This window comes from Carcharodon carcharias, chromosome 7, assembly GCF_017639515.1.
Source record: "Carcharodon carcharias isolate sCarCar2 chromosome 7, sCarCar2.pri, whole genome shotgun sequence".
NCBI lineage: Eukaryota > Metazoa > Chordata > Chondrichthyes > Lamniformes > Lamnidae > Carcharodon > Carcharodon carcharias.
The window spans coordinates 176,771,992-176,798,755 of NC_054473.1; the positions used below are offsets into that span (position 1 = coordinate 176,771,992).

The 26,764-nt window shown below is 41.4% G+C and overlaps 2 protein-coding genes across 4 annotated transcripts in view; one reads left to right on the forward strand and one right to left on the reverse strand.

Moving 5' to 3' along the window:
* The window catches only part of wwox (WW domain containing oxidoreductase), a 974,426-nt gene extending 959,901 nt beyond the window's left edge, over positions 1 to 14,525 (forward strand). For all 3 annotated transcript variants that reach the window (XM_041192385.1, XM_041192386.1, XM_041192390.1), the window contains one exon: positions 14,156 to 14,525. In XM_041192385.1, coding sequence (XP_041048319.1) covers positions 14,156 to 14,300 — 145 coding nt within the window. In that variant the 3' untranslated portion in view covers positions 14,301 to 14,525. The remainder of the gene's footprint in view (positions 1 to 14,155) is intronic.
* Positions 14,526 to 16,533: 2,008 nt separating this feature from the next.
* The window catches only part of LOC121280127 (transcription factor Maf-like), a 421,941-nt gene continuing 411,710 nt past the window's right edge, over positions 16,534 to 26,764 (reverse strand). Inside the window, exons 2-3 of the mRNA XM_041191799.1 lie at positions 22,870 to 22,953; positions 16,534 to 16,617 (exon numbers count right to left, since the gene is read on the reverse strand). Of these exons, the coding sequence (XP_041047733.1) occupies positions 16,587 to 16,617; positions 22,870 to 22,953 (115 nt within the window). The 3' untranslated portion in view covers positions 16,534 to 16,586. The remainder of the gene's footprint in view (positions 16,618 to 22,869; positions 22,954 to 26,764) is intronic.

Genomic DNA, 26,764 nt, shown 5'->3' on the forward strand with positions numbered 1-26,764 from the left:
GATCTACATGTTATTTACATCCTACTTGGGAGAGGAAGAAGGCAGCTTTAATTATGAGTCTAAAATTCATGGTACAGTAGTAGAATATTTATCACATGCATATAAAGTTAATATTTGCATGATTTGTTTTAAATTTTCTGACATACCTCTTTTAAATTTTCTATGCTAAGTTGTAGCATAATGAATAGGCAACATTTTCTTGAATATTTTTTCTCTCGCTCTTTCTACCTTATTTAATGACTATTTGCATCAAGTACAGTATTTTCTTTTGTTTCTTTTAAATGGTCACTAAGACAGAGGGCAGCAATACCATATATCCTGCATCTTTCTCTTTTTCTTCGCTAAAGTGGCTGGACAGACTATGGGTTCCCTACAAGACTTGGCAGCAAAGTGCTGGTGAATGAATTACAATACAATAATCTGCTAGTGTTTCACAAGTAACCATCAGCCAATGGAACACTAACTACAGAGTTCTCTCTCTCCTTATGAAGGTAGTGCCTAAGCTATCGTCATTAATTATGGAAATAGTATAAATGACACTCTATGTACCTATGAAATATTAATGAGGCTTGTGTTTCAGAACCTGAAAACCGTTGTTTACAGTATTCCTTCTATACTAGTTTTTTTTTGTCTTTTTTTTCTCTCTACCACGGACCCAACAACACAAGAAAGTACCTGTTTTTTGTCTCTCTTTTGTTAAAACAGGGATGGCATTGACCTAAAACTACCCAGTCTCAAGTTGCCTTAATTTATACATTACCTACTTTATTGCAAAATGCATTCCGTTTTTGTGGTAAGTTTTATTATTTGTTGCATTCCTGGAATACTGAATAAACACCAAACCCTTTTTTTTTAGTGAAATACCCAACCATTAGCCACTTAGTTCACACCCTATATGGGAGGTCATTGTCACTAAGGTGTTGTTACCTGGGCCTGACCCCAGGGGTCATCCTCTTGGAATTTGAACCAAATGGCTGCACTTTCAACTGTTAAAAGAAGCAACATGTAATAAATGCGAGTGATTTTTGACACACTCTTTCTCCTTCTTTCCGTTTAAAATAAATAAATAATGATCTGACATCTTTTGTCTTTGCATATTTGAAATATCAACAGCTTTTTAAAAATGCCAATTATATTGCTTTGGTGACAATAGCTGCAATATCTTGGCCAGAACAAATTCTTAGGGAATTTAGAGATATCTTCACACTACCAGAATGCCAGAAGTAGATGAAGAATCAATTTGCCATTGTTTTCAGTATAGGACAGCCTTGGTATCCCCTTGGGTCAATATATTGGAACATGTAAAAAACCCATTATATCATTTCCCTTCCGACATCAGCTCCTTGCCCATAATATGGACCATAAACTACAATAATAGTAAATACAAGAAGATCAATAGAAAATGAGTTTAAGGAACAATAATGCAGTGTCTTAACCGAGGAAATTTTACAATACTATTGATGTATTCTAATTGTTATTAATGCAGTCGATATTCAGTTGTACAATTCCTATTGCAGTGGGACGCCCAGGTTCCTGAAGCAGATTTTTTTTTCAACTGTACAGGGCATAGAGCACAAACTAAACAAAATTATTGTCAACTGAATTCAAAAGAAGATTGCTGCTTCCCTCTTTGAAAGGAGCATAGAGCAGAGCATTATGATCACAACCTTAGCATATCACATCGAGACACAGGGGGGAGGGGTTCTCAGCAGCAGGAGTCACAATCTCTTGTGTCAAAACAAGCTGATTGCAAATTATGTACAACAATCTCTAAAGGAGAAAAAAAATCTATTAACCCATTACTGGCATTAAAACCACAATATATACAGGTTCGAACCAGATGGAACTAGCTGATATTTCCATTTGTGCTACTTGCTCTCTAATTGTCTAGTCAACACTTTAATAGTCATGTGGGATTTTGATGAAAGATTACAAGAAAGTAATCAATATTAGGCTTTAACAAGACCATCTTCAAAGTACACTGCCATAATGAGTAATATCTTTTGGTAGTGTGAACACAGGAAATCCAGGGCAACATGCAGAGACTTACTAGTGGAACACTGGACTCCCACAGTCACAACCTGGGTTTGAATGGCTTGCCATTTTAATTTAAGACCAGCTGGTTGAGCAGTCAAGTTCCCTTCCCCTCCCTCTTCCTTTTCTCCTCGCTAAACAGGTACAAGCTGGGCACCTCATATTAGCTGTACCTGCTCTTCTTAGGAAAAGTAATGGAATTATCGTGAGAGACACCCCTAAATGTAGATGTGACTGATGTGGAAGGTTGTTGGCTTCAGGCTGTGGAGGTGGGTGGCCAGGCAAAGCCCAGAGGCTTCTTGCCTGCTGTGTTTATAGGAGATAGGGAGGTATTGGGGGAGTGCAGCGGAAGATGAATAAAAAATATTATAAATTATAAAAATGCACATGACACTCCATAGCATCTGAGAAAAAGGGACAAGCTAACTTTGGGTAGACATTATTCTTATAAAGTGGGATTTTACCAATTAACATGTCTTTTCCTATTCAAATAGTCTCAAAAAAATCATTGTCTTAAATCACAAAGATATTCCAAATTCTATAATATTCTCTACTACTTTAAATGCAAATAATTTCCATGGTTACCTCATAGATTTGTAGAAGTCTTCTCTTAAATCAAACCTCTGGCATGATTTTTTAGAACACTGTTTATTAACACAATGGTGGATGATTCGAACATTTGACACAACCTGACCTTCCACAACCAATTGGAAGTGGATTGTGATTCCTTTCAGTGATTGGGAAGCCCTGCAGGAAATTCTACTTCAAGCCAGATTCTAGTCCTTTGAAAGCATTGGAACTTGGCTGCCACGTACCAACAACTGGTCTGGTATTCATTGGGCTCAAATGAACTAAAACTCTTTCAAAAGTGTCCAAAACAGGTTGTGCTGTGATGACTGCATTTTTCACCAGGGAGAGCTTCATACTGCCTTGCTGTATGAGAGATACTGAAGGCAAAAAAAATAGCTAGTGAGCTACTATGATCTTAAATCATTGCCTGAAGGGATGGTGGAAGCAGATCGAATGATAACGTTCAAAAAAGGAATTGGATAAATTCCAAAAAAGGGAAAAAAATGCAGGACTATGGAAAAAGGGGAATGGAATGGGCCTATCAGGTAGCTTATTCAATGCCGGCATGGTCGTGGTGGGCTGAATGACCTCACTCTGTGCTGTATGATTCTACTGTGAAATGATTTTAGTTTTAGAGTATGGGTGTGAACCTTTTGCTTGCTGCAGTGTGGTGGAGCTATACAGGGTAGTTTCCTTGCAGGTGAAAGGTTAACTTATGCAGGGTTACAGTGTAAATAGAGGGGAAATATGTGACTGATGGAGGAAGCTGGCTATTGCGGACAACTGAGAATTCCTTTCAGCTCCTGATTTCAAGCCTTCTGGGGTTATAATAGCCTGGAAAGCCTGACTTCTGCCTTCATTGAGCCCCATTTATTGGCAGATGTCATCTGATGATAATGAGGACATAAGGATCAATGCTTATCCCACAGTGTCAAGTGATTTAATCTCTCACACTGTTACATCAAACTTAAAGGTGTACAGAGAGGGCTGGCATTTCCCCATGCATCTATTGAGGTGCTGAGGATTATTTTAATACTGTCAACTTCACCACCTTCCCAAAGGGCTTCAAAATACTCGTATTCAAAATGAATGCTTTCACTCTGCGCTGTAAGTAGGACCATGTGTTGAGGGTTCTGCTATACTGCTTGGAATTTAACATTGGACTGCCTGCCATCCATCCAAGCCAGGTTTCAAGCAGAATTTCTGTTTGCTCCAGTGATCTGAAGCAAGACTTGAAAGAACTGAGGCTCTGGCTGGCCAGATACGGGCACAGTTTCTTCTGGAGAGAGCAGGGAACGTCTGTGCAAGTTGTCAGTTGTCAATCCCTGATCTTGGTCTTAGGGAGAGATAAGGAGAGACTGAACATGTTCTCAAAGGAAGGGGAGTCATTGCAGACCACTTTTGTGAATTTCCTTGCAGGCAGTTGCAAAGTAGTACAGTTAAAATACCATCTCTACATCTTCAGTTGGAAAACAATGTGTACAATGGTGGGTGGTGGGGGGCTTAAACAAAGTCTTTTTAAAAAAAACAGACCTTAAAATGTAAGGAAAAGCATTAACAAATGATATATTAAGGAGAATTAGGAAATGGGAATAAAAGCTACAGGAGTAAGTTGAAGTAATTAAATCTGCTCCATCTGATAAGACAGGCAAACCCCCTTTAATTAAAGACTGTAATAATTTTACAGTTACTACATGAAGGATACTGGGTCCAATTAGTCACCCACGCAGCTATCAGTCCAAGATTTGGCACAGTGAAGCAAAAGAGTCTGAAGAATTTATAAAAGCAGAGAAAACCCAGGTCACCATCAGATTTCGTAAGAAATATTAGGTTATTAATTTCATGTAAGATAATGGGAATCAATACAGACCATTTCTCTTTATGAAATATAACCTTCTTCTGACCCAGACATGTCAATGGAAATCACCTTATTATTTTAGTGCTCCATGTAGATGGAATTTATGCAAAGGAACCAAGAACTAAAAATGTGATGACCTCAGATTAAAAAAGTAGTATCCTTAAAGGAGCTTTAGGTGAAATCTCTCTTAGCACCTTGATTCTTTGTTTCAGTGACTTGACCAGTTTTGAAATGAAGCCTAAATCTGGCCAGATCCCCTTCTCACCAGACTTAAAGGTGGCTCACAATTGACTGACACCATTAAAGGACAATTCTTTTAGGATTTCAGCAGTTCACATAAGCAGCTTGCACTCAAAAGATGCTTCGTCTCAACATTGACTTAAATATCAAGCCTTGCCTGGTGTGTTTATTTTTTGGGTCATCTGTACATACTTGGTGTAAACACTATTAAAAATCAAACCACCACTTCACTTGGGATTTTCAAGAAGATAAAATGCTATTGGAACTAAATAGAAGCTGGCAGGGACAGAGATGCAAAAGTACTGAGTTTGGCAAGATTGTGATGAATCTTTCAGTACTATGTTCCCTGGAGATAACATTTCTGTAGTGATATGGAACATTAAAAGTGTTTTTTGTAAATGTGTCTATTTGTGACAATTGCTATGAATACATTTGCCACACAATAGTTCCTTCTCTTTCTCCATCTGTCTTCCTCCTTCCATTGCAGAGTGATGGAAGCAGATTCCGCACTACCTTTCAAAAGGAAACCAATATAAACTTGAAAAGAAAATGGGACTGATTGTATGGCTTTTTCCAAGAGTCAGCACAGACACAATGGGCCAAATGGCCTTCTTTAGTGCTGTTTGATTCTATGGTGCCAGTTTCTCAAGGTCGTAGATCATAGAATAGTTACAGCACAGAAAGAAGCCATTCAGCCCATCATGGCAATGCCAGCTGTAAGCAAGAGCAATTCAGTTAGTCCCACTTCCCTGCCCTTTCCCTGTATTCCTGCAAATTTTTCTCTTCAGTTGCTTGTCCAGTTTCCTTTCAAAAGCCACAATTGAATCTGCCTCGAACACACGCTCAGGTAGTGAATCCAGATCCGAAGCGCTTGTCGTTTGTTATGTAGAAGGGCTTTCCTCATGTCACTGTTGATTTGTGATAATTAGTGCCCTTTGATTCTCGACCTTTCCACCAATGGAAATGGTTTCACCCTAACAACATTGCCCGGACACCTTTTGATCCTAGACACTCCTATCAAATCTCTTCTTAATCTTCAATAAGGAGAACAACACCATCTTCTCCAATCTATCCATGTAATTGAAGTTCCTCATCCCTAGAACCATTCTTATAAATCTTTTCCTCATGCTCTCTAAAGTCTTCACATCCTTCCTAAAGTGCAGTGCCCAGGTAGACCTCTATTTCTAAGGTTGACACAGCAGCATGACTCAACACTTGGTTATCTCCAGAAACCACAGCCATGTCGTTCCTGGTTGACTTTCTAAAGGTAGCTACACTCAAAGTTTTGGGGTTGGTGGGAGGCAGGGAAGGAATTCCCAACTACGAAGTAAGTAGAGTGTCTTCTGACAGTTCTGCTACCTTCCCCCCTGCAAACCCACACTCCAGAAAAAGCCTTGACATTGTCTGCTTTGCTTTGATAGGAATAAATCCTATCAACCAAATAATGGCAATGACTAATGGCTATGGATCTACTGGTAGAAGGAAACTTCTTGAAGCTTGCTGCTTTCTCTCTGAATTTGACTGGGAAGGGAGAAAACACAATCTTAGATAAATTAATGGACTTGCTCCACACATCCATTTAACTCTTTAGGAAATTGTATGCAACTTTTGGGAAATTTTTCCTCGGCAACTCACTGCAGCTGATTTTCACCCACCCCTCCGATTAACTCTGCACAGGGTTAGAATTTCACCGGTGCCATGCACCTCCCCCTCCCCACCTAGTACATCACCCAAGAGGCCATTGTTTAGGCTCGAGCCTTGTGAGCAAGTTCAGGCTATTCATCCATGAAAGCATCGTGGTCAAGCCTGATCCTAAGTGAACTTGGACATCCACACACTCGACACCGAGACCAGTCCCAGTGTTTTTCATCGTCTTGTCTCAGATCAGCTAACTCAGCACAGACTGCCAATCAAACATGGGGCCTCCCTGCTCTGTATGTCTCAGCTGCTCTCCAGATATGCTCAGTGAGCTAATTTCAAGCAACACTATCATCCAACAAGAGTGTTTAGCAAGCCGAGGTTTGTGTGGCAACTCTTATCCTACTGACCATGCTCACTGCAAGGTTTTAAACACAGGTAAATAAAAGATTATAAAAGGACTATAGTAGACAAACTCCAAACTGCAAGAATATAACCTCAGTGAGTAATATGCTACAAATTTAACTGAGTTTTTATATATAAGGTCATTTTCTGATTGTTGAGGAATTTAGCCAGATGTTAAACACCACTGAATGGCGACAGAACCCCTTTAATAAAAATGGGGCATAAGACTGGAGTGTTTGTGGACCAAAAGCAAACACTGATTCAAGCTGCCTTCAAATAATAATTAACATGTTCTAAGGTTTCGAACATTTGCTAATGATGTATAAAATGGCACTCAGCTGATAGTGAGAATATGATTATAAATTTAATTTTGCTCCACCTCCTCTCATATTCCAACTGCTAATTATTTTGCCAGTGAGATGGTATGGGCCATGTTAATATGGCCGTGCAAGTTGCTTGTTTGCTGGCTTACAAACTGGAGAGCAGTGGTGGAAAACAGCCTGGCTTGATTATCTTGCTATGCCAGCTTCCACATTTGCACTGCAGATGGTATCTGATGGATGCCAATTGTTCTAGAAATAGCCGAGAAATTTGGAAACTGGCATTGGAGGGCTTTTACATTTTACTCTGATTTTTGTAAAGCTCAGGGGCAGGTTTTAAAGGAACAATCTCCTTTAATTCTGCATTAGTTTTTGTGTTGAACTAATATTTTGCTTGGTTCCTTTTACAGAGGCACCGATGTCTCCAGGGAAATTTTCAGAACAATTCTAGAAACAAACTTGGGAGCAATGCTCTTTGAAAGTCCTGTTACCCTAAGCTCATCCAATGGAACATTTTTATTGTTCTCATTTTATTCAATGTGCTTTAAATACTTTTAATTTGGTTGTTGAAATGAAGACCGGAAATGAATAAGCTGACCAGATTCACGCCCCAACTTCCAATTTCCTATCTGTGGTTAGTTTGCTGATCTTGGCCAGGCTAATAGAAGGACGAGGTTAACAGCACCAGCACACCTGGGGCATGAAGGAGGAGAGCATTTGACCAGGGTTCCCAATGGCTGGTCACTATACAGCAGCTCCCTGTTGGAAAGTGTACAGAATCACCGTATGGGACTGTGACTTGTCCATTCTAGCCCCTTGGCCAATTGTCACAGTTGAAGAACAACTGGCGGGAGGTTATATAGTTTGCCACATAGACGCACCATACCCCAGAATGACTTCCAGAGAGGAGGGGATGGGGAGAAAGTTGGACAACATAGGAACCATTCCAAATAGTCAAGGCTGACCCTTCACCATGATTGCACCGCTCTTTTAAAAACCTGATTGTAGACCAAATGAGCTCGAGAGCGGGAGAATGGCAAACAAACGTAAAACACTAGCAGTTTAAATCCATTACTGTTCTACCCCTGGGGCTCTGGGCTATAATCAGAGCCTGACAAACGACTTGTGAAAGAGAGTGATGAACCCTCATTGTGCAGACACTCTTTAGTTAATCCAAAACCAGATTTCGAGGTAATTTCACATACACTAAAAAGATTGATGGTGCGGCCTGCCTTGACAGCTTGCAAATGTTTGGGAGGATTGAAAATGGCATCGAGACTTGATTAAGGATGGTGCAGGGCTTCAAAGAAGTTTCTCTATTCAGTATATCTATCATTTTAATTTGCAAACTGCCTTTACAACAACTTACAGATGTTTGACCCCTGACAGAGTAGTTACTGCTGCAGTCAAATGGGAATCACTGTGGGGAAAACAAGCTTGTGAAATGCAGTCAAGATAATATGTACCTGCTCCCGAGCATATTTCTCCTTCAACCATAGAGTTCCAGTGAAGAGTGAACTCCCAGTCCCACCTATTGAGATGTATAATGTCTGCAAGTCTGGTGCACCGATAACATTTCCTCACAATTAATTCAGTGGTCTGTGTCTGTCAGGATCCAGATGCATTTTGAACCATCTGCCATAGTCTTTCAGGAACTTATTTTTTTTAAAACAAACAAAGGTTCTTCAAAATGTAACCAGCTGTAACAAGACGAACGTTCCTTTCCAGGCTTATGATTTTTCTATTGAAAACATTTCTCTGTAATGCAGAGTTGGAGTGTCAATGCTCTAATTTAATAGATATTTCAGTTATTCAGAGTGAATCCATTGGCAAATCACTCTACAGTATCAAACCCACAATAAATCCATGGAAAATGTGTATCATGAATTCAAATTAGTGTGGAAACGTACCTGGATTTCACATCCAGTGGAATTTGAAGCAATGCAGTTTAAGCGTGGACTCAGGAAGGACTTCTGGAATCCACCTTAACGACACGCAGCCCCTGGTTAGAGGGCGGGAATTCTTATTAGAAGCAGCAAATATCTGGCTTTGGTTTATGTATTTTTCTTCTTGACTTGGATATGAAGCCATATCCTCTTCAAAAGAACAAGAGAAGACAAACCTGGCCACATTCCCTGTATTTCCGACTGAACTAACAAGAGTGTTCATGCACCATTTACTCCTAGTCAGGCTGACAAAAAGCATTCAAAAATCAGAAAGAGGATGCCTTACAATCAAAAACCACTGGCTCCAGAGGAATATTAATCGGATTGCAAGAGGTCTTCTGGCCCAGGTTTCTGTGTTTTAATGTGGAGCAATGCACAGTAACATTGTCTTGTTCATTGCTTTGGCCAGTTTTTTTTTTCCCTTTGACTATTATAGTTTCAATACACACAAATCAAACAGACATCTGCAGCAACAGCAGCAAAAGCTCTACCCGGAAGTTAACCTTGTCACCACTTTCAGCAAGGCTGTTCCTGGAGTCTTAGGCTATACCCAAACTGCTCCTTTTAAATGTATATAGTTCTCAGCTAACATTTTACGAACAAGGCTGAGGATTATCAATTTATTAGGTTGGTAAAGCAATATCATGCAGTCAAGCTTGTTCCTTTAGAATCATAGAATGATTACAGCACTGAAAGAGGCCCAAGGGGGAGGCAGTGGCATAGTGGCAATGCCACTGGACTAGAAATCTAGAGGCTCAAGCTAATGCTCTGGAGGCATGGGTTCAAATCCCACCAAGGCAGCTGGTGGAATTTAAATTCAATTCACCAATAAATCTGGAACTGAAAGCTAGTATCGGTAATGGTAACTGTGACAACTATCATCAATTGTTATAAAAACCCATCTGGTTCAATAATGCCCTTTCAGGAAGGAAATCTGCCATCCTTGTGTCGTTAGACCCACAGTAATATGGTTGACTCTTAACTACTGTCAGAAATGGCCTAGCAAGCCACTCAGTTTAGCTAGTCCCACTCCACAGCCCTTTACCTGTCGTCCTGCAAGTTCTTTTCCCTTCAGCTTATTTTCAGCAGTTTGGGGTTGAGTCTGTTTTATGCAAATCCTTTCAATGTATATTCTGTGGATTAATCTTATTTTCGATAAACTATAATAAAATAATTGATGGGTTGTGATCGGTGATATAATGATATCATGGCATTTTTCTGCATGCCTCTGTGTACAGTGACTCTCGGGGCACTTTACTATGGCAGCAGCAACCCTTTTAAAGAGCAGCATCTATTCTTGAAAAGCCCTTGGTGGAAAACACAGGTTCAACAGCTAGGAAAGCACGTTTCCGCAATGCTAGGGAAGTCAAGGCAAGATTGTCATTATAATTGAGTCATGCAGCAGAGAAGAAAACAATTTGGCCCATTGTGCCTGTGCCAGACATTGGTACATTTACTAATTCAGTAGGCAACCTCCCCAAACCTACGCCTTCATACACAATACATGATATCAGATGAATCCCATACACATTTAATAAATACCTCCAGATAGGCAAGGCAAAACTATTACCATTTTTTAAACATTTGTTAGAGGTAAAAAACAGTTTTTCAAAACTTTGCTGTCATGTCTGGCTAGATTCTAGTTCAGCATTGAGTCACATACCAGTAGATTATTATTGTAATGGAGGATGTCAATAAAGTGGCATTGGCTTGAACCCAAAGCCCTAATTTTAGTCCGGCTGAACCTAAAAGATGATTTTATTAGATAATATTTTCTTCTTTCTCTTTTGGGTTTCTATCCTCCTTGCCTGAAGACAGTGACTCCTGCTGGGATACGGTTCCATTAATGCCAACAGTATCTCACCTAACTTGGCCATTCTTCATGTAAGAACCTAGATGGTGGGTGTCTGCAAGCCATACAATTATAATCACAACCAACTCAAAAATCTACCCCTCACACAAAATACACATACACACTTTCCAGGAGAGTCACTGCATGGAAATTTTAGAAGAACATTTTAGGCTCATAGCTAAAACATAATACCCCACTTGCTCAAGATATAAAGCTTTCCTTCACTTTATTTCCCTTTTTTGCCTCTCCCACGAGATTACATGGCTATGGGGCTGCTTAGGATTTGGTGGGGGACAGACAGATGTAGTGTTTAGTTATGGTGCTCTGGTGTAGGATCGATTTGATGGATCAGCTGGTCTTTCCTTGCCCATCATTTCATATGTTTATATTTTCCACCACAACTGGTAATTTAGACTGTTATGGAATAGCATAAAGGATAACATATGTGTTTCATTTACCCATTAAGACATTGCATCATTGTCTGAGATAACATCAGTATAGAAAACCTACCACTAGACCACTAAGTGGATGGACTGACCCTGGAATTAAGTAATTGAGTAGCTGTAATTAAGGGAATACTTCATCAGAATGTGCTCTTTCCTTTTGTGTTGAAACTACTGTAGTCGTGACTATCTTATATGCAGACAATCTATTTTGTATAATATAGAAATATTAAAAATAATTCCAGCTCTATGGTATATGAGGTTGACTCAGTAAGGTTATTAACCAAGGGATCATGTGGCCCTGGGACCCAGAGAAATTTTAGTCTCTTGCCCCATAATTCTCATAGAATAGATTATTTTTCAGTTGGATGAGCAATTAATTCTTCCCCTCTTGGGCCTGCTTGTGTTTGTGCTGACCGACCCTTGGCTGAAACCACATTGGTACCACGTTGGCTATGAGCTGTACTGCCATGGTGGAAAACAGTTTAGCCCCAGTGAGTTTTCCTGTGGTGGCACTTGTCTGACTGGAGGTGAAACTTGCACAAGTTCTTATGTCAACTCACTGACCTTTGAGCGCTACTGGGGCCAAGGAGCAAATAATGAGCAGGGTTTTGTGGTTACAAGATTTCAGTGAAATTTTGGAAGTGAAGAAAGCAAGTTCACTGAGCTTGATTCAATGGATGACACTCAAATTGTGACATTTGCATAGATAATAACAGTGGCTTGTAGGCAAAAAAAAAATAACATGTACAGAACATGCTAGGGACATAGCAAGTCACAATCGTTATCTATCTGTCGCAGATATACTGTGTTTCAGTACCTAGATCATGCAAGAATAGATTCCCCAAATAGTTTCTCAATTTTATGTTGGTTCATAGATTCCAGGTGAGGGACTACAAGATATATCTCCATCCTGGTTCGCCCACTGCATGCTCCTCCCCCCATTATATGCCATCCACTCAGCATTTCTGATGCCACGTCCCTTCCCCAATAGCAGCATGTAGAAATTTGCCCTCATAAACTGCAGTATTAAGCCTGGGTCATGCCAGAAGATGCCCCTGGTTGACTTAGACCTGGTTTGGTTGCTGGTAACAAATGCCGCTTGGAATCGCAATTGGAGTTATTCCCAATACCCTGGGAGTTTATCCCTTTCCTGGATAAGGGTGAAGTCCCAGTTGTACCTTCAATCACAACCAATAATGGCTTAGCAATAGGTTTCCTTTAAAACTGTGCAATAAATAGCACTGCATTAAAAGGATATTGACTCACATACTGACTTTCGAGACTAGGTGCTGTTGTGTTGTTCAATGCCACTCTGGGAGAGTTTCATAGATCCTGTGAGGTCTCAGCACACCCCACCAGGTTATGAAGTCTTTTCAAATGTATAAAGATCAGCCATGATCGTATTGAATGGAGCTGCAGGCTCAAAGGGCTGAACGGTCTACCCCCATTCCTATTTCTTATGTCTTTATGTTTTTTATGTTCTTATTTTGTTTGTTTGAACTTTGCACTTTGATCACTCTCTGTGGCAGTTAGCATGGGCAACAGATTCTTCTTTTTGGACTAGGAAGTAGAACAAGAAGCAGCTGTGATGCTGGGGAACACTAATGCCCACCTTTTGGGTACCAACACTGTCATCTCACCAGTGTTTTTAAGAACATTATCTATGGTTAAAGCTTGAACCAGAAATTTTCTTTTTACATAATAATCCTGTTTTTTGTTAAATATTCAATTTGATGTTTTACATTACAGAGGTCTTAGCTCTTGAGGTTACTGAAGCTTCAACAACTTTTCACCATCAGCTAAGTAAATGCCAGGAAGCAGATATTCTTTTACTGCACTAGCTGTTACTCGCCATGTGGGAGCCATAGAGTGAAATTGAGTGGGGTGTATAACACTATGTGCTCCATTTTCTATCTATTAGTTTAATTGGATACAAAACTGGGTAGGCTTTGTCATAAGCATGTGATCCTTCCTGCATAATTTTCCCCCTGGCTCCGCTTAGGCAATACTTTATGCCCAAGCACAAAAAGAGGATATTTCACCCCCCACCCCCCAACCAAGAACTTTTATCCACGATATGACCTTCTCTCTCTCTCTCCAGCTGCAGGCTGTAAAATGAATGGTGTTGCCTTCTGCCCATCTGGAACCACACACTTCTTAAACCGTGCCTAAAGGTGGCACAGAAAGAAATTGACCTGTGTGTACTCCTTAGGGACTGCATTGCATCAGTTTTTAAAGCTGCAATATGTCTTTTGTCCACAAAAGCCTACCTGTGGATCAAAAGCCTACTACGTGCAAGTTCCAATTCATTTCAGGAAGAAAGCACCAAGTGAGTTATAGCACCCAGCACTGGCAATTACTAAACTGAGCTTAATGGAATGGAAAGGCTAACACGAGGTAGATAGATCCATAGTCGCGTGACTTACCTAGTGTCTTGTTCAGTGGGAAGGTGTGGGGAGGCTGGAACCCATTCTGTATATAATTGCTGCAGTAATGCTCAGTCACTCAAGGGTTTCATGTACCTTGTAGCTGGGAACTTTGGCAGGAATCGTTGACAGACTTTTACACAATTAAATCAGCCTGATGAAAGCAGAATGGATAGATTTGGCACATGTCACTATGCTTGCGCTTTGTAGGTTTGTGCTTAATTAGAGTGTACTAGCTGATTTTTTTTTGGCAGGGATTTTTAAAACATCAGTGCTGTCAGAATAAATTCAACATCAAAGTACCTGCCACATTATAACGATGGAGATACTATAGTTTCTCCTGTTCAATGTATTTTAGTGTTAATTATTGTTATTATTATTGTACTGAAAATTTATCTTTCCTTTTATGTTTTGTTCCAGCAACAGGGAGCTGCCACCGCCATATACTGTAGCGTTGCCCCGGAGCTGGAGGGCCTGGGAGGGATGTACTTCAACAACTGCTGTCGGTGCCTGCCGTCACAGGAAGCCCAGGATGAAGCATCGGCCTCTGCTTTGTGGGAGCTGAGCGAGAGGCTAATCCAAGAGCGAGCTGGCAGCCAATCTGCGTAGCGTGCAGCCCCGGCTTCAGAAGACGAGATGCAAGGAACCTTGCACCAGGAAATTGCCATCCTCACGCGTTCCATCTTTTTCTCAATCTCTCTCTCTCTCTCTCTGTCTCTGGTTCTTTGCCAATGTTATCAACTTGGGATATTGAGTACATCTCAAATAAAGCTTAACCCTTTGAAGCCTTTGCTGAATTCTGTCTGCACTGTTTGAGGAATAGATCAGGTTTTGATTGCTAAGAGAGTGCATTTAGTAATTGGTACACCCTGCTAAACAGTCTCATTATCAGTGATCATCACTGATGAAGAATTATTTGTAATACTTAGCATGGCAATAGAAACTAACATCCTCAATGTACAATAAGTATGTGCAAGCTGTTATTGGTTACTCCACAAAGGATTAATTATCATGAAGGAGGCAATCCCTTAATCTTTGACTATGGGATTGTTTGCAAGTAGTTTTTAAATTCAATTTTTTTAAACATACCTCATTAGAAAAAAGTTATCCTTTTGTTCCCCCTCTTTATTGCTCCATGTGAGTCGTTCACTTAAGTTGCAGCACCTCCTGCCACCAGCCCCCCAACCCCATCCCATCTAGAAGGACTGGACAATATGGGCCACTGATCTCTTTGTGGCCAAATGGCCACGAGTCCGTGCTGCTCTATAATGGGCCAGCCACAGACGCAATGACAACGGGGTGAACTGTGTTTAGTTGTTTTACTCTCTCTCTAATTACCCCCACCCTTCCCAACATTACTGCGTGAAGCAGCGCTTCAGGTAACAGCCCAACTTAGAACTAAAGGGAAAAACAACAGCTCCAAATAGTTGCAGATGAATTTGAGTAACGGGGACACCCGAGTAATCGAACCTGTGGACCTTTCCACTTGGAGCCCTTTCAACCCTCCCCCCAACCCCGCCGCCCCCTTTAACCGCACATTCTTTGAAATTATTCAACCAATTCTGCCTGGTCTGAGCCTCAAATTCACCAAGTGCAGATGCCATCAAACTTCCAGATTGTGATTAAAACAAAACCTGAAATAAAAACAGAATATACTGGAAACGCTCAGCATGTCAGGCAACATCTGTGCAGAGAGAAACAGAGTTAACATTTCAAGCTGATGACTTTTCATCAGAATTATTATAATCCTGCATTAATTCTTCTGAGCATTTCCAGCGTTTTCTGTTCTTATTCTACAGTATGATAATGAATAAATTCACTCAATGTGCTTTGATCTTTCTGATTGGCTTAAAGAAGACTAGTAGGTGGGGTTCAGCCTTGTTAATGCTAAAATACAGTCCTTTGCAGCGGTTGGAAAAGGGACACATTGTAAAACATGATGCTAATGAACGAGGTGGTGATGGGTTTTAATGTGCTAGGGTGTCCTTGAGAGACAGCCTAATGCCCAGAACAAACAACTAGCGCACCAAAACCCCCAGCAAATGCTCACTGTTGCCAACAGAGTATAGATTTTCAACAATCTTCCTTTTGTTGGGATTAAAATAAAATAAAACAAAAACACAATTCCTGTTAAAATCTGCAGTCATCTCTGATGTGATGCACTAGTAATGCAAAGTCAGGCAGGCTGAACCAGGTCTTGTATATCTCAGCCTATTTGGAATCCAATAGACCAATGGAGTGGTCTCAGAATCTCCCTTTGTGACTACCCGTAATCTAACGTCAATCACAATTACTGTGAGAATCGGAAGCACTGTTGAGATATGTGAATATATCAAAGAAGCCTAAGTATGTACATAGGGTGCCATCAGCGACTGTGGGATTGAGATCGGGAAGGGCCAGTAATTGTCTCAGCAAGGTCTTCATTCGCAGATTAAGACTGTTCGCCGATGCACAGTTTTTTAAAAGTTTTTCTTTGCTCAGTTTTTCTTTTTTAAAAGTAATGCCAGCATCTTGTCATTTTTGTGTTTTTTTTTTGTTAAATACTGTCACCTTCTTTTATTCAAACATCATGCGTACGTATTATATATATATAATATATATATATAAATTTATATATAAGTGTGTGTGTCTGTGCGAGAGAGACCTGAACGAATAGTTGTCTTCATTTGTTCATTGCTGTCCTCTGCTTAAAAAAAGAACCGAAGGTGGAAGAGGAGGAAGAAACTATAAACTAGCCAAAGGAGTCTTGAGAACGCTGCTGTGATGGTTGGCTTTCTCGTTGCGTTATCTTTTTTTCTCTCTGAGGTTTTGTGCTTTATGGCGGTCACTAAGCCGCAGGGAAAGTTTCGATCTAAGCAATCAGCATTCCAGCATCATGTTTTCTGCAGAGAAAGAAACAGTGAAAGGTGAAAATGCAGATCAACGGTCCCGAGAAGACCCTTTCCTTTGCTTTTCTTGGCCCTTAAAGCAATATTCACTGTGCTACAACAACAACACAGCACTTATATAGCACCTTTAGCATAGTAAAGTGTCACAAGTTGCTTCACAAGAGCAATTATCAAACAGCATTTGACACCAATCCATGTAAGGAGATATTAGGACAAGTAACCAAAAACTTTGGTCAAAGAGATCGGGTTTAAAGAGTGTCTTAAAGGAGGGGATGAGGGAGGGAAAGTTGGGGCAGTGCAAGAGGTCAGAATAAGAGGAGCACCCAAATCTCGGAGGGTTGTAGGGCTGGAGGAAATGACAGAGCTAGGGAAAGGAAGGCCATAGAGGGTTTTGGAATTGAGATGCGAATTTTAAGATCGAAGTGTTGCCAGACAGGGAACCAATATAGATCAACAAACACAGGGGTGATAAGCGAAAGGGACTTGGTCCGTATCAGGGGATGGGCAGCAAAGTTTTGGATGAGCTCATGTTTTGGGGAGCTGGGTATCTGTCCAGGAGTGAATAGGAATAGTCAAATTTAAAGGTAAAAAAGGCATGGATGAGGGTGCCAGCAGCAGTGAGGTTACAGAGATAGGGGCTGGGTGCGGGAGGAATGGGACCATGAAGGGATTTGAAAAGTCAGCTGAGAACTTTAGAACTAAAACAGAATGACTAGAATTGACCAAGTTGCTAAATTTAGTATTTTACTGCAGGTATCCAAAATCCGGAATGGCTTTGTGGTAAATTGCAAATATGCTTTGCCATCGGACGCATGCTATTTAGGAGAATATTCAGGTGATATCAGGGATTCCAGGCAATAACAGTAACATTGTTGTAAAATTGTTTAACGTTATAAGTGTGAGCTTCAGCCCTAGTTCCTTTATTAAAAAACATCAAAATGTTCACAAGGAATTATGATTGAAGCCCTTTTTAAAAAAGTCTGCTGATTTCCTTTTTTGATTTTCTCTTTTATAGTCAGTAAGTGCTTACAGTGTCATCGAGGAGGGAGATGGGGGAAAGCCAAATTAACAGCAATGGACTTGGTTATTGGCCTCAACAATGTTTTAATTGCATGCACGGGCCTGTGAATCCAGCTCAATTTCCTGAACAAACCAACTGTACCTGACTTGGGCAATCAATAATATTACAAATATGTGTATCTAGAAAAGGGACGATTGGAAAAGAATAACGTTAGAAATTTTTATCGCAAGTTTCTAATGACGCCTTTAAGAATTAAATTTACTGGTAATTCCAAAGTGTTTTATGAAGTGTGTGTGTGAATAGTCTACCCTTTCTTCACCACCCCCCACCCCCCCCCGCCAACTCCCCCCACCACCAGCCCCCAAAAACCTATAAATATGTTTTTTTTTTCTTTTTATTTTGGATCCAAATGTTTGACTGTAGGAGTTGATGAAGGCATCTGCAACAGATTAAATGTCAGATGTGAACAAATCCCACTGTATGTTTGAGGCTATTAGTGAGGTTTCAGCTGCCATAGCAGTGTCTCTTTACTGAAGATAAATAAAATGTCAGAGCTGAGATGAGGGAGATTTAACCACACTTCGCACTGCTGGAGAAAGCAGCTCTTAACTCACTCAGCGGGTGTTTCTCTGCCATTATTTGCAGTGGCCGTGCCAAATCAATGAACTGTGTGAAAATGCCTTTTTAACCCTGTGAATGTCAACATGCACCTCCACTCTTTGAGGGAAGTGCGTGGCTGGGCCCAGATGGAACCAGGCCGTGCTATCAATTCCTGACCCTCCCCTTCATCCCGAGTGAAATGTAAAGATCCACAGAACAGAATGTACCCTGAGAGAATAGAAATCCACAAGTCAGAAATCATGGTGATCCTCAAAATAGCATCTCAGTCTGAATGCCAAAATGCAGATAGCAATAACTATGAGGAGCTCCCTCTGGCAAGAACATGCCAAATGCTCTTAGTGTGAATGTTTGAAATCTTCCATTAAAATAACAGATTGTGGTTGTTGTGTATCAGTGACGTTTCTGTACAAGTGACTCACATTATCCTGGTGTTCATGGGTGGCCTACTCCTAGAACTTCATCCAATGCTATTCTCAATCCAGAAACTTGGAGGTGAACAAGAGAGCCAGGGAATGACTGGCCTGGTCCTCATCGGGTAACCTGCTGGTGGCTAAGGAACCAGATTGCAGGGGCTGCCAATATTCTACAACAGCATGGCTTTCCCCACCCCAATACCAGCAACCGCCATCCCCGACAGTGCATTGGATAAAAGGCACAGAGTCTTTCCGCCTTCTGATCTCACCGACCTGTAATTTTTCAATCTGTTAAACTGAACAGGGAGGAAGCCGGCAGTACGAGAAAGAGGAAGCTGCAAACCCCAGTCATTATGTTAAGATTTTTTGTTGGGGCATGGAGCAAATGGAATTAAATAGAATATACGACACAGAAACAGATCATATGGTTCAACTAGTCCATACCAGCATCATTCTCCATTATGAGACCTCTCCCTTGCTAATTCACCTCACCCTGCCGATTCCTTTCTTTCTGTGTACTTACTGAGCTTCCCCTTAAATGCATTTTTGCTGTTTGCCTCTTAAGGGGAGAGAACATTTTAGCAGCTGAGATTTTCCCAATCCTGCAGTTACTTCATTTGGATAGTCAAGTTAGAAATGTTAAAAAAAAACTGCTGTGTGGCTTCAGCTTGACATTCATTGTGTGGAATAATTTTTAAATTCTAGCTGAAAGCCTGTATCAGCTGCAAACTGGAGACAGGGAAATGTGTTCTCTTACAGCAGAGCAGTTGTAAACCTGTCGGGATGTTATGGATGCCTAAGTGATAGAGAATCTTGCTACTATTTGCTGAATATTGAAGGAGGATAGCTAATGGTGTGCAACATATAAACCTGTTGTGACTATCACCCATCTGTCTGTGAAGGAGTGAATGGTGGCAGAGCTTGGTAAGATGGATTTTTAGCAGGTTTACGTCCAGCAAACACCCCTTTAGAAACTGTTGCTAACCATTAACTATGGGCAGATGAAAAGCATTTCAGCAGCAAAAAAAAACAAAGAAGACAACACAGGCATTAAGCCTGTTATCCAGCTAGTGGCAGTTAACCCTTCAAACAGATTAGTTGCTAATTCCAGGCCTTTGCTGAGTTAGCAGATTTGGACTAGAATCGCGAGTTAGGCTGTTAGACTTTCCCTCAGTATCTGGCAGTCATCTTCATACATGTAAAACAAAAATAAAAATACCTGGAAAAACTCAGCAGGTCTGGCAGCATCTGCGGAGAGGAACACAGTTAATGTTTTAAGTCCGTATGACTCTTCAACAGAACTAAGTAAAAATAGAAAAGAGGTGAAGTATAAGCTGGTTTAAGCGGGGATGGGGGTAGAGCTGGATAGAGGGCCAGTGATAGGTGGAGATAGCTAAAAGATGTCATAGACAGAAGGGCAAAGAGGTCCGGTCCCTCTTTGTCCTTTTGTCTATGATATCTTTTGGCTATCTCCACCTATCACTGGCCCTCTATCCAGCTCTACCTGTCTCACCCCCTCTTAAACCAGCTTATATTTCACACCTTTTCTATTTTTCCTTAGTTCTGTTGAAGAGTCATACGGACTCGAAACGTTAACTGTGTTCCTCTCCGCAGATGCTGTCAGACCTGCTGAGTTTTTCCAGGTATTTTTATTTTTGTTTAGGACTTCCAGCATCCGCAGTTTTTTGCTTTTATCTTCATACATGTGCCTGGGCAGTGAGAGTTGGGCAGCCTGGTCTTATTCTCAGTTTCCATGCACTTTCCAGCAGAGGTCAGTGGATATTGATCAGGAGTGGAAATCCTGGCTGATTTTTATACCCACTTCTTGGCTCAGGGACACTGAGGCAAGTTGTCACACCCTTAACTTTCTAGGCTGTTTATTGTACATTCCTGATCAGAATGGAGATAATTGGATAATTTCCCCTATCAGTGCAGTTCACAGACTCTCTTTTTAAAGGGTCTCTGTAAATAGACTTTATTTTGTTATTTGCTAAAAAATACACTGTTCACTCATGAGTTCTGCTGGGCAGAAGTCCACCCTGCCCCAATTCATTGGCCGACACAGTGATGTCAACAGCATTCTGGATGAAAGGGGTGAGCCACAGGGACAAGATCTAAAGCGCCCATGGAGCTGTACCACGGCCTTCTGGAGAAGGTAAAGAGCGTTGCACAAAAACCAGAGGAATATACAAGCATTATTTCCTGCCTCTAAAGCAAGGTGAATGAAGCTGGGAATTAATTGAGAGGTACAGGTGATACCATAACCACAGGGTCTACCGTTTGGTTAATAAAAGCCCTCTGCATTCCATGATGGAATTCCAACTCTGTATTCACTCAACCAGCTTTAAACATTTTTGATAAAATGCTAATAAACTCAAAGCCATTGCTAACAGTTAAAAGCAAAATGACACTGATTAGAGCCAACGAGGGGCTATTGTATTATACAAAGCCACAGGAGGCTACAGTAAAGGAATTATTTTGCAATTCTGAAGCAGAAATATAGTGCAATGAATATAGGAATGTGCTGTGATTCTGTTTATCCTGCTTTGCTCTAAATATATCTCGATGTTCTAATGTCAGGGGAATACTAGCAGTGAGATTTATGATTAGACAAAAGTGGCGTGTGTTGCAAACCTATTTAAATGTATGAAGTATTTAATTTTTAAGAGTGATATTTATCAAAATAGGTTGTAAGTTTAAATGCAAATGAGTGTTTGCAGATTATAGGGTTGTAGATGGTAATTGAGGAACATGTCAAAGGGTAACAAGAGATAATAGAGGAAGCCAAATTGAAAGCCTACAGCATGGTTGAAATTGAACAGTGAAACTCCTAGTTGGAGCCACTGAAATGGATACAGAATTGGGGCTCTCTACCTTCATTCACTGACTAGTCCTGCTAATTTGAGTCTAAGAATACACAAAAAAGACCTGGACACTATTATTAAAATTTGTTCATGGGATGGGGTGTCATTGGCTAGGCCAGCATTTGTTGCCCATCCATAATAACCCTTGAGAACTGTGTGGCATGCTAGGCCATTTCAGAGTCAACCACATTGCTGTGGGTCTGGAGTCACATGTCAGCCAGACCAGGTAAGGTTGGCAGATTTCCTTCACTAAAGGACATTAGTGAACTAAATGGGTTTATACAACAACCAACAATGGTTTCATGGTCACCATTAGACTTTTAATTCCAGATTTCTTATTAAATTCAAATTTCATCTGCTGTGGTGGGATTGAACCCAGGTCCCCAGAGCATTACCCTGGGTCTCTGGATTACTAGTCCAGTGACAATGCCACTATGCCACCACCTCCCTCAAAAAAGCATTTTAGCGCAGAGAGAAGTTAGGATCTCAGATGCACTGCCTGAGAATGATGGAGGAAATTCAATCGTGGCTTTCAAAAGGGAATTGGATAAGTGCTGTAAGTGAAAAAAAAAACTTTCAGGACTATGGGGAAAGGGGAGGGTGGGGGAAGCGGGACTAGCAGCATTGCTCTTGCAGAGAGCCAGCACAGCCAAATGGCCCCCTTCTTTGCTGTAACCATTTCACTATTCTATATTAGTATTAGTGTCCTTGAGTGAAGGAAGGGAAAGTCAGCCCTGGTTTCCACTCCTAATCACGATAACAATCCCTGCTGAGAGTGTAAATAGAGACCGGGTGAGAACAGAGTTGAGTTTAGAGGGGATATCTTTCACGGTGGAATAACCTAGTGGCACTGATGCATCAACAATAACATTTCAGTGACCAAAGAATATATTATATAGATATGACATGGAAATTTGGAAGCTTCAAAAGAATTAAGTAAATTACATAAAAATAATTACATTGCCATGGGGCTTTAGGGAATGCTTGAACTAGGAACTTGTTCTGTCTCCTATATTTTAGAAGGGAAGGAAGGGTGCAGAGCAAATTCCACCAGGCAAGCCTAAGTTCACACCCTGACCACTGCCCTCTGGCCCCTGATGAAAGTGGTTTGCGTGGAACTTTAGTGAAACAGGGTCAGGACCAAGTTTGATAACCCACGTGGCTGAACTGTCTGCAGTCTGTTGCCGTTCAGGCATGTGCAGGAATGATCCTCAGTATGATGCCACTAACACTCCCTTACTTCAACCAGCTGAGCATTCTTCATGTGCAGGCTCATACAGCAGAAGAGCAATTTGAAGGGAGGAAATATTACAAGTTTGGGCCTTACCTGTAACTGAGCATTTGTTTAGCCTCTTTCAGGTTGTATTGTCCATTCTTTGCTGCTGCATTGACATCATTTGCTGTGTTAAGCCTGGTGAAAAGCAGAAGATAATGCTGTACTTCTTATAGTCTAGAACAGATATAAGCCCTATGTCACAGTCTGTGAGGTGACTGTCATTTCATACATTGTTAATAATTCAGAATTTAGGACACTGCTTTCCAAAGTTTACTGTTCTTTTTCTTGTTGTTTCTCACCTCATGCAGTTCCTGATTGCTCCAAAGAATGGGCTGCCATTTTCTGAATCTTAAATATGTTACATCCTTTATTTTACACATTTGGGTCAAAGGCACTTTCGTCCTCAGTTAAAAATGCTTCAATAAATGACACAGAGCTACAAACTGGACCCGGAGTTCATAAACATTTTGCCTCTCGCCAGAAAATATACAAGTCTAATGCACAGCTAATGCACCATAGATTAGGCCAAGAATGGAAATCCAGATTCCGCATTCAGATGTTTCCCCAGGTGACAGTAGCAGCTTGCATTTGTATACCGTCTTTAATGAAGTAATAGTCCCAAGGTGCTTCATAAGAGCTTCATCAAAGAAAATTTGACAAAATAGTACCTTACATAAGGCAGGTCACCAAATGTTTGGCCTAAGAGGTAGGTTTTAAGAACAGTCTTAAAGGAACAGGAAGCAGCAGAAAAGTTTAGGAAGGAAATTCCAGAATTTAGGGTCAAGGTAGTTGAAAGCTTGGCTGCCAGCAGGGAGGCATTGGAAATTGGGAAGTGCTAGAGGCCTGAATTGGAGGAGCACAATGATCTTGGAGGGTTGTAGGGCTGGAGGTGGCTGCAATGATAGGGAAAGGGCAAGGCCATGAGCGATTTGAAAACAATGATGAGCAATATGGAAGCATTGCCAGACCAGGGGCCAATTTAGGTGAGTGAGCAGAGGGGTGATTAGTGAACGGCACTCGGTGTGCGTTAGATTATGGGGAAGACATCAATCTGAGCTAAGTTGTCAGGTTTATCATTGGTGTTACATCTGTCCAAAGGGAGGGTGACCTGCTTCACCATGCATTGATTAATAGCTTTAGGTTCAAGTCCCTATGTTGTCTGACATTTGTACTCAAGACTTCCCCCTGACCCAAAGAGATCAGTGATGGACAAATTTTGGGCTGTGATATTGAGTGCTGAACTCCGTGAGGCGTGAGGGGAAAGCTACAAGAGCTCTTCACATCTCAGCTCACAACAATTCCCTTCCAAAACACTCAATGCCATGGAGATAATTATGGAATGTCAGGTAAGCAACCTCCCAGCCAGGCTCTGATGTCAACGAAATCAACACACAGATGCAAAAATTTTTTTTAAAAAGAATTAATCCCTAACCATAAATGTGGAGTTAAACCATCTTTTATCCTAGTGTAAAATACCAACCATTCTGATCTCTGTGTAATGTGTGGGATGAAGTGATTGATTGAATGTGCAGTCCGGATTTGAAGGCATAGCAATATTTTACAAAAGCTGCAAGAGCAAGACTGGATTTTTACTGAGATTCAAAGCATTGCTGCATTAACAGCTATTCAGCAGTGGTCAGAATGGGACAGACAGGCCCAATGTCGCAGGAACATAATTGGGTAAGCGACAGAATTTGCAGATCACCACCCCACCCCCACTTGTCCCTCTGATTTCACCCTGTCACATCCCTGGTTTACACACACGCGCACACACACGCAAAAAAAATCTCACCCTGCAAAATACATTGCCTCACTGCTCTGCCCTTCCTCCTGACCCTGCCAGATCAATTGGTAATTCACCTTATCACTGCCTGTGGGATCCTGCTGTGCACAAAATTACGAGATCCTGAGATACAGGATCCTGAAATAGGAGCAGGAGTAGACCATATGGCCTATTGAGCCTCCTCGACCATTCAATACAATCATGGCTGATCTTGGACTTAAACTTCCGCCATCTCCCCTTATCGCTTGATACCCTAGGAGACCACATATTCACCTATCTCAGCCTTCAATATAACAATTACACATTCACAAACCAAAAACAAAAGAGAATTCCAAAGATTCACAATCCTTGGAATGAAGAAATTTCTCCTCATCTCAATCCTAAATGATCGACCCCCTATCCTGAAAATGTGCCTGTGTTCTAGATTTCCCAGCCAGTGGAAACAATCTCTCTGAGTCTACCCTGTCAAGCCCCTTCAGAATCTTGTGTGTTTCAATGAGATCATTCTCATTCTTCTAAACCCGAGAAAGTACAAGCCCAATTTACTCAGCTTCTCTTTGTGGGACAATCCCCTCATCCCAGGGACCAATCTAATTAATCTTTGCTGTACTAGCTCCAACACAAATATATCCTTCCTTAAATATGGAGACCAAAATTGCACATATTCCAGGCGTGGTCTCATCAAATCCCTGTACAAATGTAGCAAGACTTCCTTATTCTTGTACTCTGATCCCAATAAAGGCCAACATGCCATTTGCCTTTCTAATTGCTTGCTATACCTGCATGCTAACTTTGAGTTCCTGAACGTGCATATCCAAGTCTCTCTGAACATCAACATTAACAAGTTTCACCCTTTTAAAAAATATCCTGCTTTTCTATTCTTATGGCCAAAATGAATAATCCCACACATCCCCAAATTATACTCCATTTGCCATCTTGCTGTTCGCTCACTTAACCTGTCTATATTTCTTTGCAGCCTCTCTGTGTCTTCCTCACAACTTACATTTTCACCTAGCTTTGTATTGTCAGCGAACTTAGATAGATTACTCTCTGTCTCTTTGTCTAAGTCATTAATATAGGTTGTATATAGCTGAGGCTCCAGCACTGATCCTTGCAGCACTCCACTAGTCACAGCCTGCCAACTTGAAAATGCACCATTTATGCCTACTCTTTGCTTCCTGCCCATTAACTAATCCTCTATCTATGCTAATGTATTACTCCCAAATCTATGAGCCTATTAATCTTTTGTGTGGTACCTGACCAAGTGCCTTCTGTAAATCCTGGAACTCCCCTCCTAACAGCACTGTGGGTGTATCTACACCACATGGACTGCAGCGGTTCTACACCATTTTCTCAAGGGCAACTAATAATGACAAATGCTGGCCCAGTCAGCAAAGCCCACATCCTGTGAATGAATTTTTTAAAAAATCCATGTATAATATGCCTACTGATTTCCCTTTACACCCTCAAAAAACGCAATTTCCAAAACCAAATTCACTTTGCCTGATCATACCGTGATTTTCTAAGTGCATGGTTAAGACCTCCTTAGAATAGATTCCAGCACTTTCATGACAACTGATGTCAGGCTAACTGGCCTGTAGTTTCTTCTTTTTCCTCGCTCCTTTCTTGAAGTGCGGTGTTACATTTGCTAACTTCCAATATGCTGGGACCATTTCAGAATCTAGGGGCAGAATTTTGCTCTTGGTGGGCGGGCAGGGGTGGTGGGGAAGTCGACTGCTGTCCCCAGTCGGCAGCGCACCGTGATTTTACGTGGGTGGGCCAATTGCCTTGGCCCAGCGTAAGACACAGCTGCGAAGTGAGTGTGAAGGGGTGGGCAGGGTCGGGTGCTCAATGTCCACAAACCGGGCCCAATGGCGACCCGGTGGCCGATTTAAATGCGGCCTCAGCAACTCTTGGAAGGCTGCCACTGAAGGACGTGGAAGTCGCGATGGAGAGCATTGCGAGTGGACACGGCAGGTCGTTAGGGGGTTTCTCTGATGAGTGCCTCACTGCCCTCCTGGAGGAGGTGACAGTGAGGAGAGAAACCCTTGTCCCGAGGGACAGGAGGAGGAGGCCCTCCCACCTCACCAAAGAGACCTGGGAGGAGGTGGCATCCTGGGTCAGCAGCCACGATGAGGTGAGGCGCATATGGGTACAGCGCCG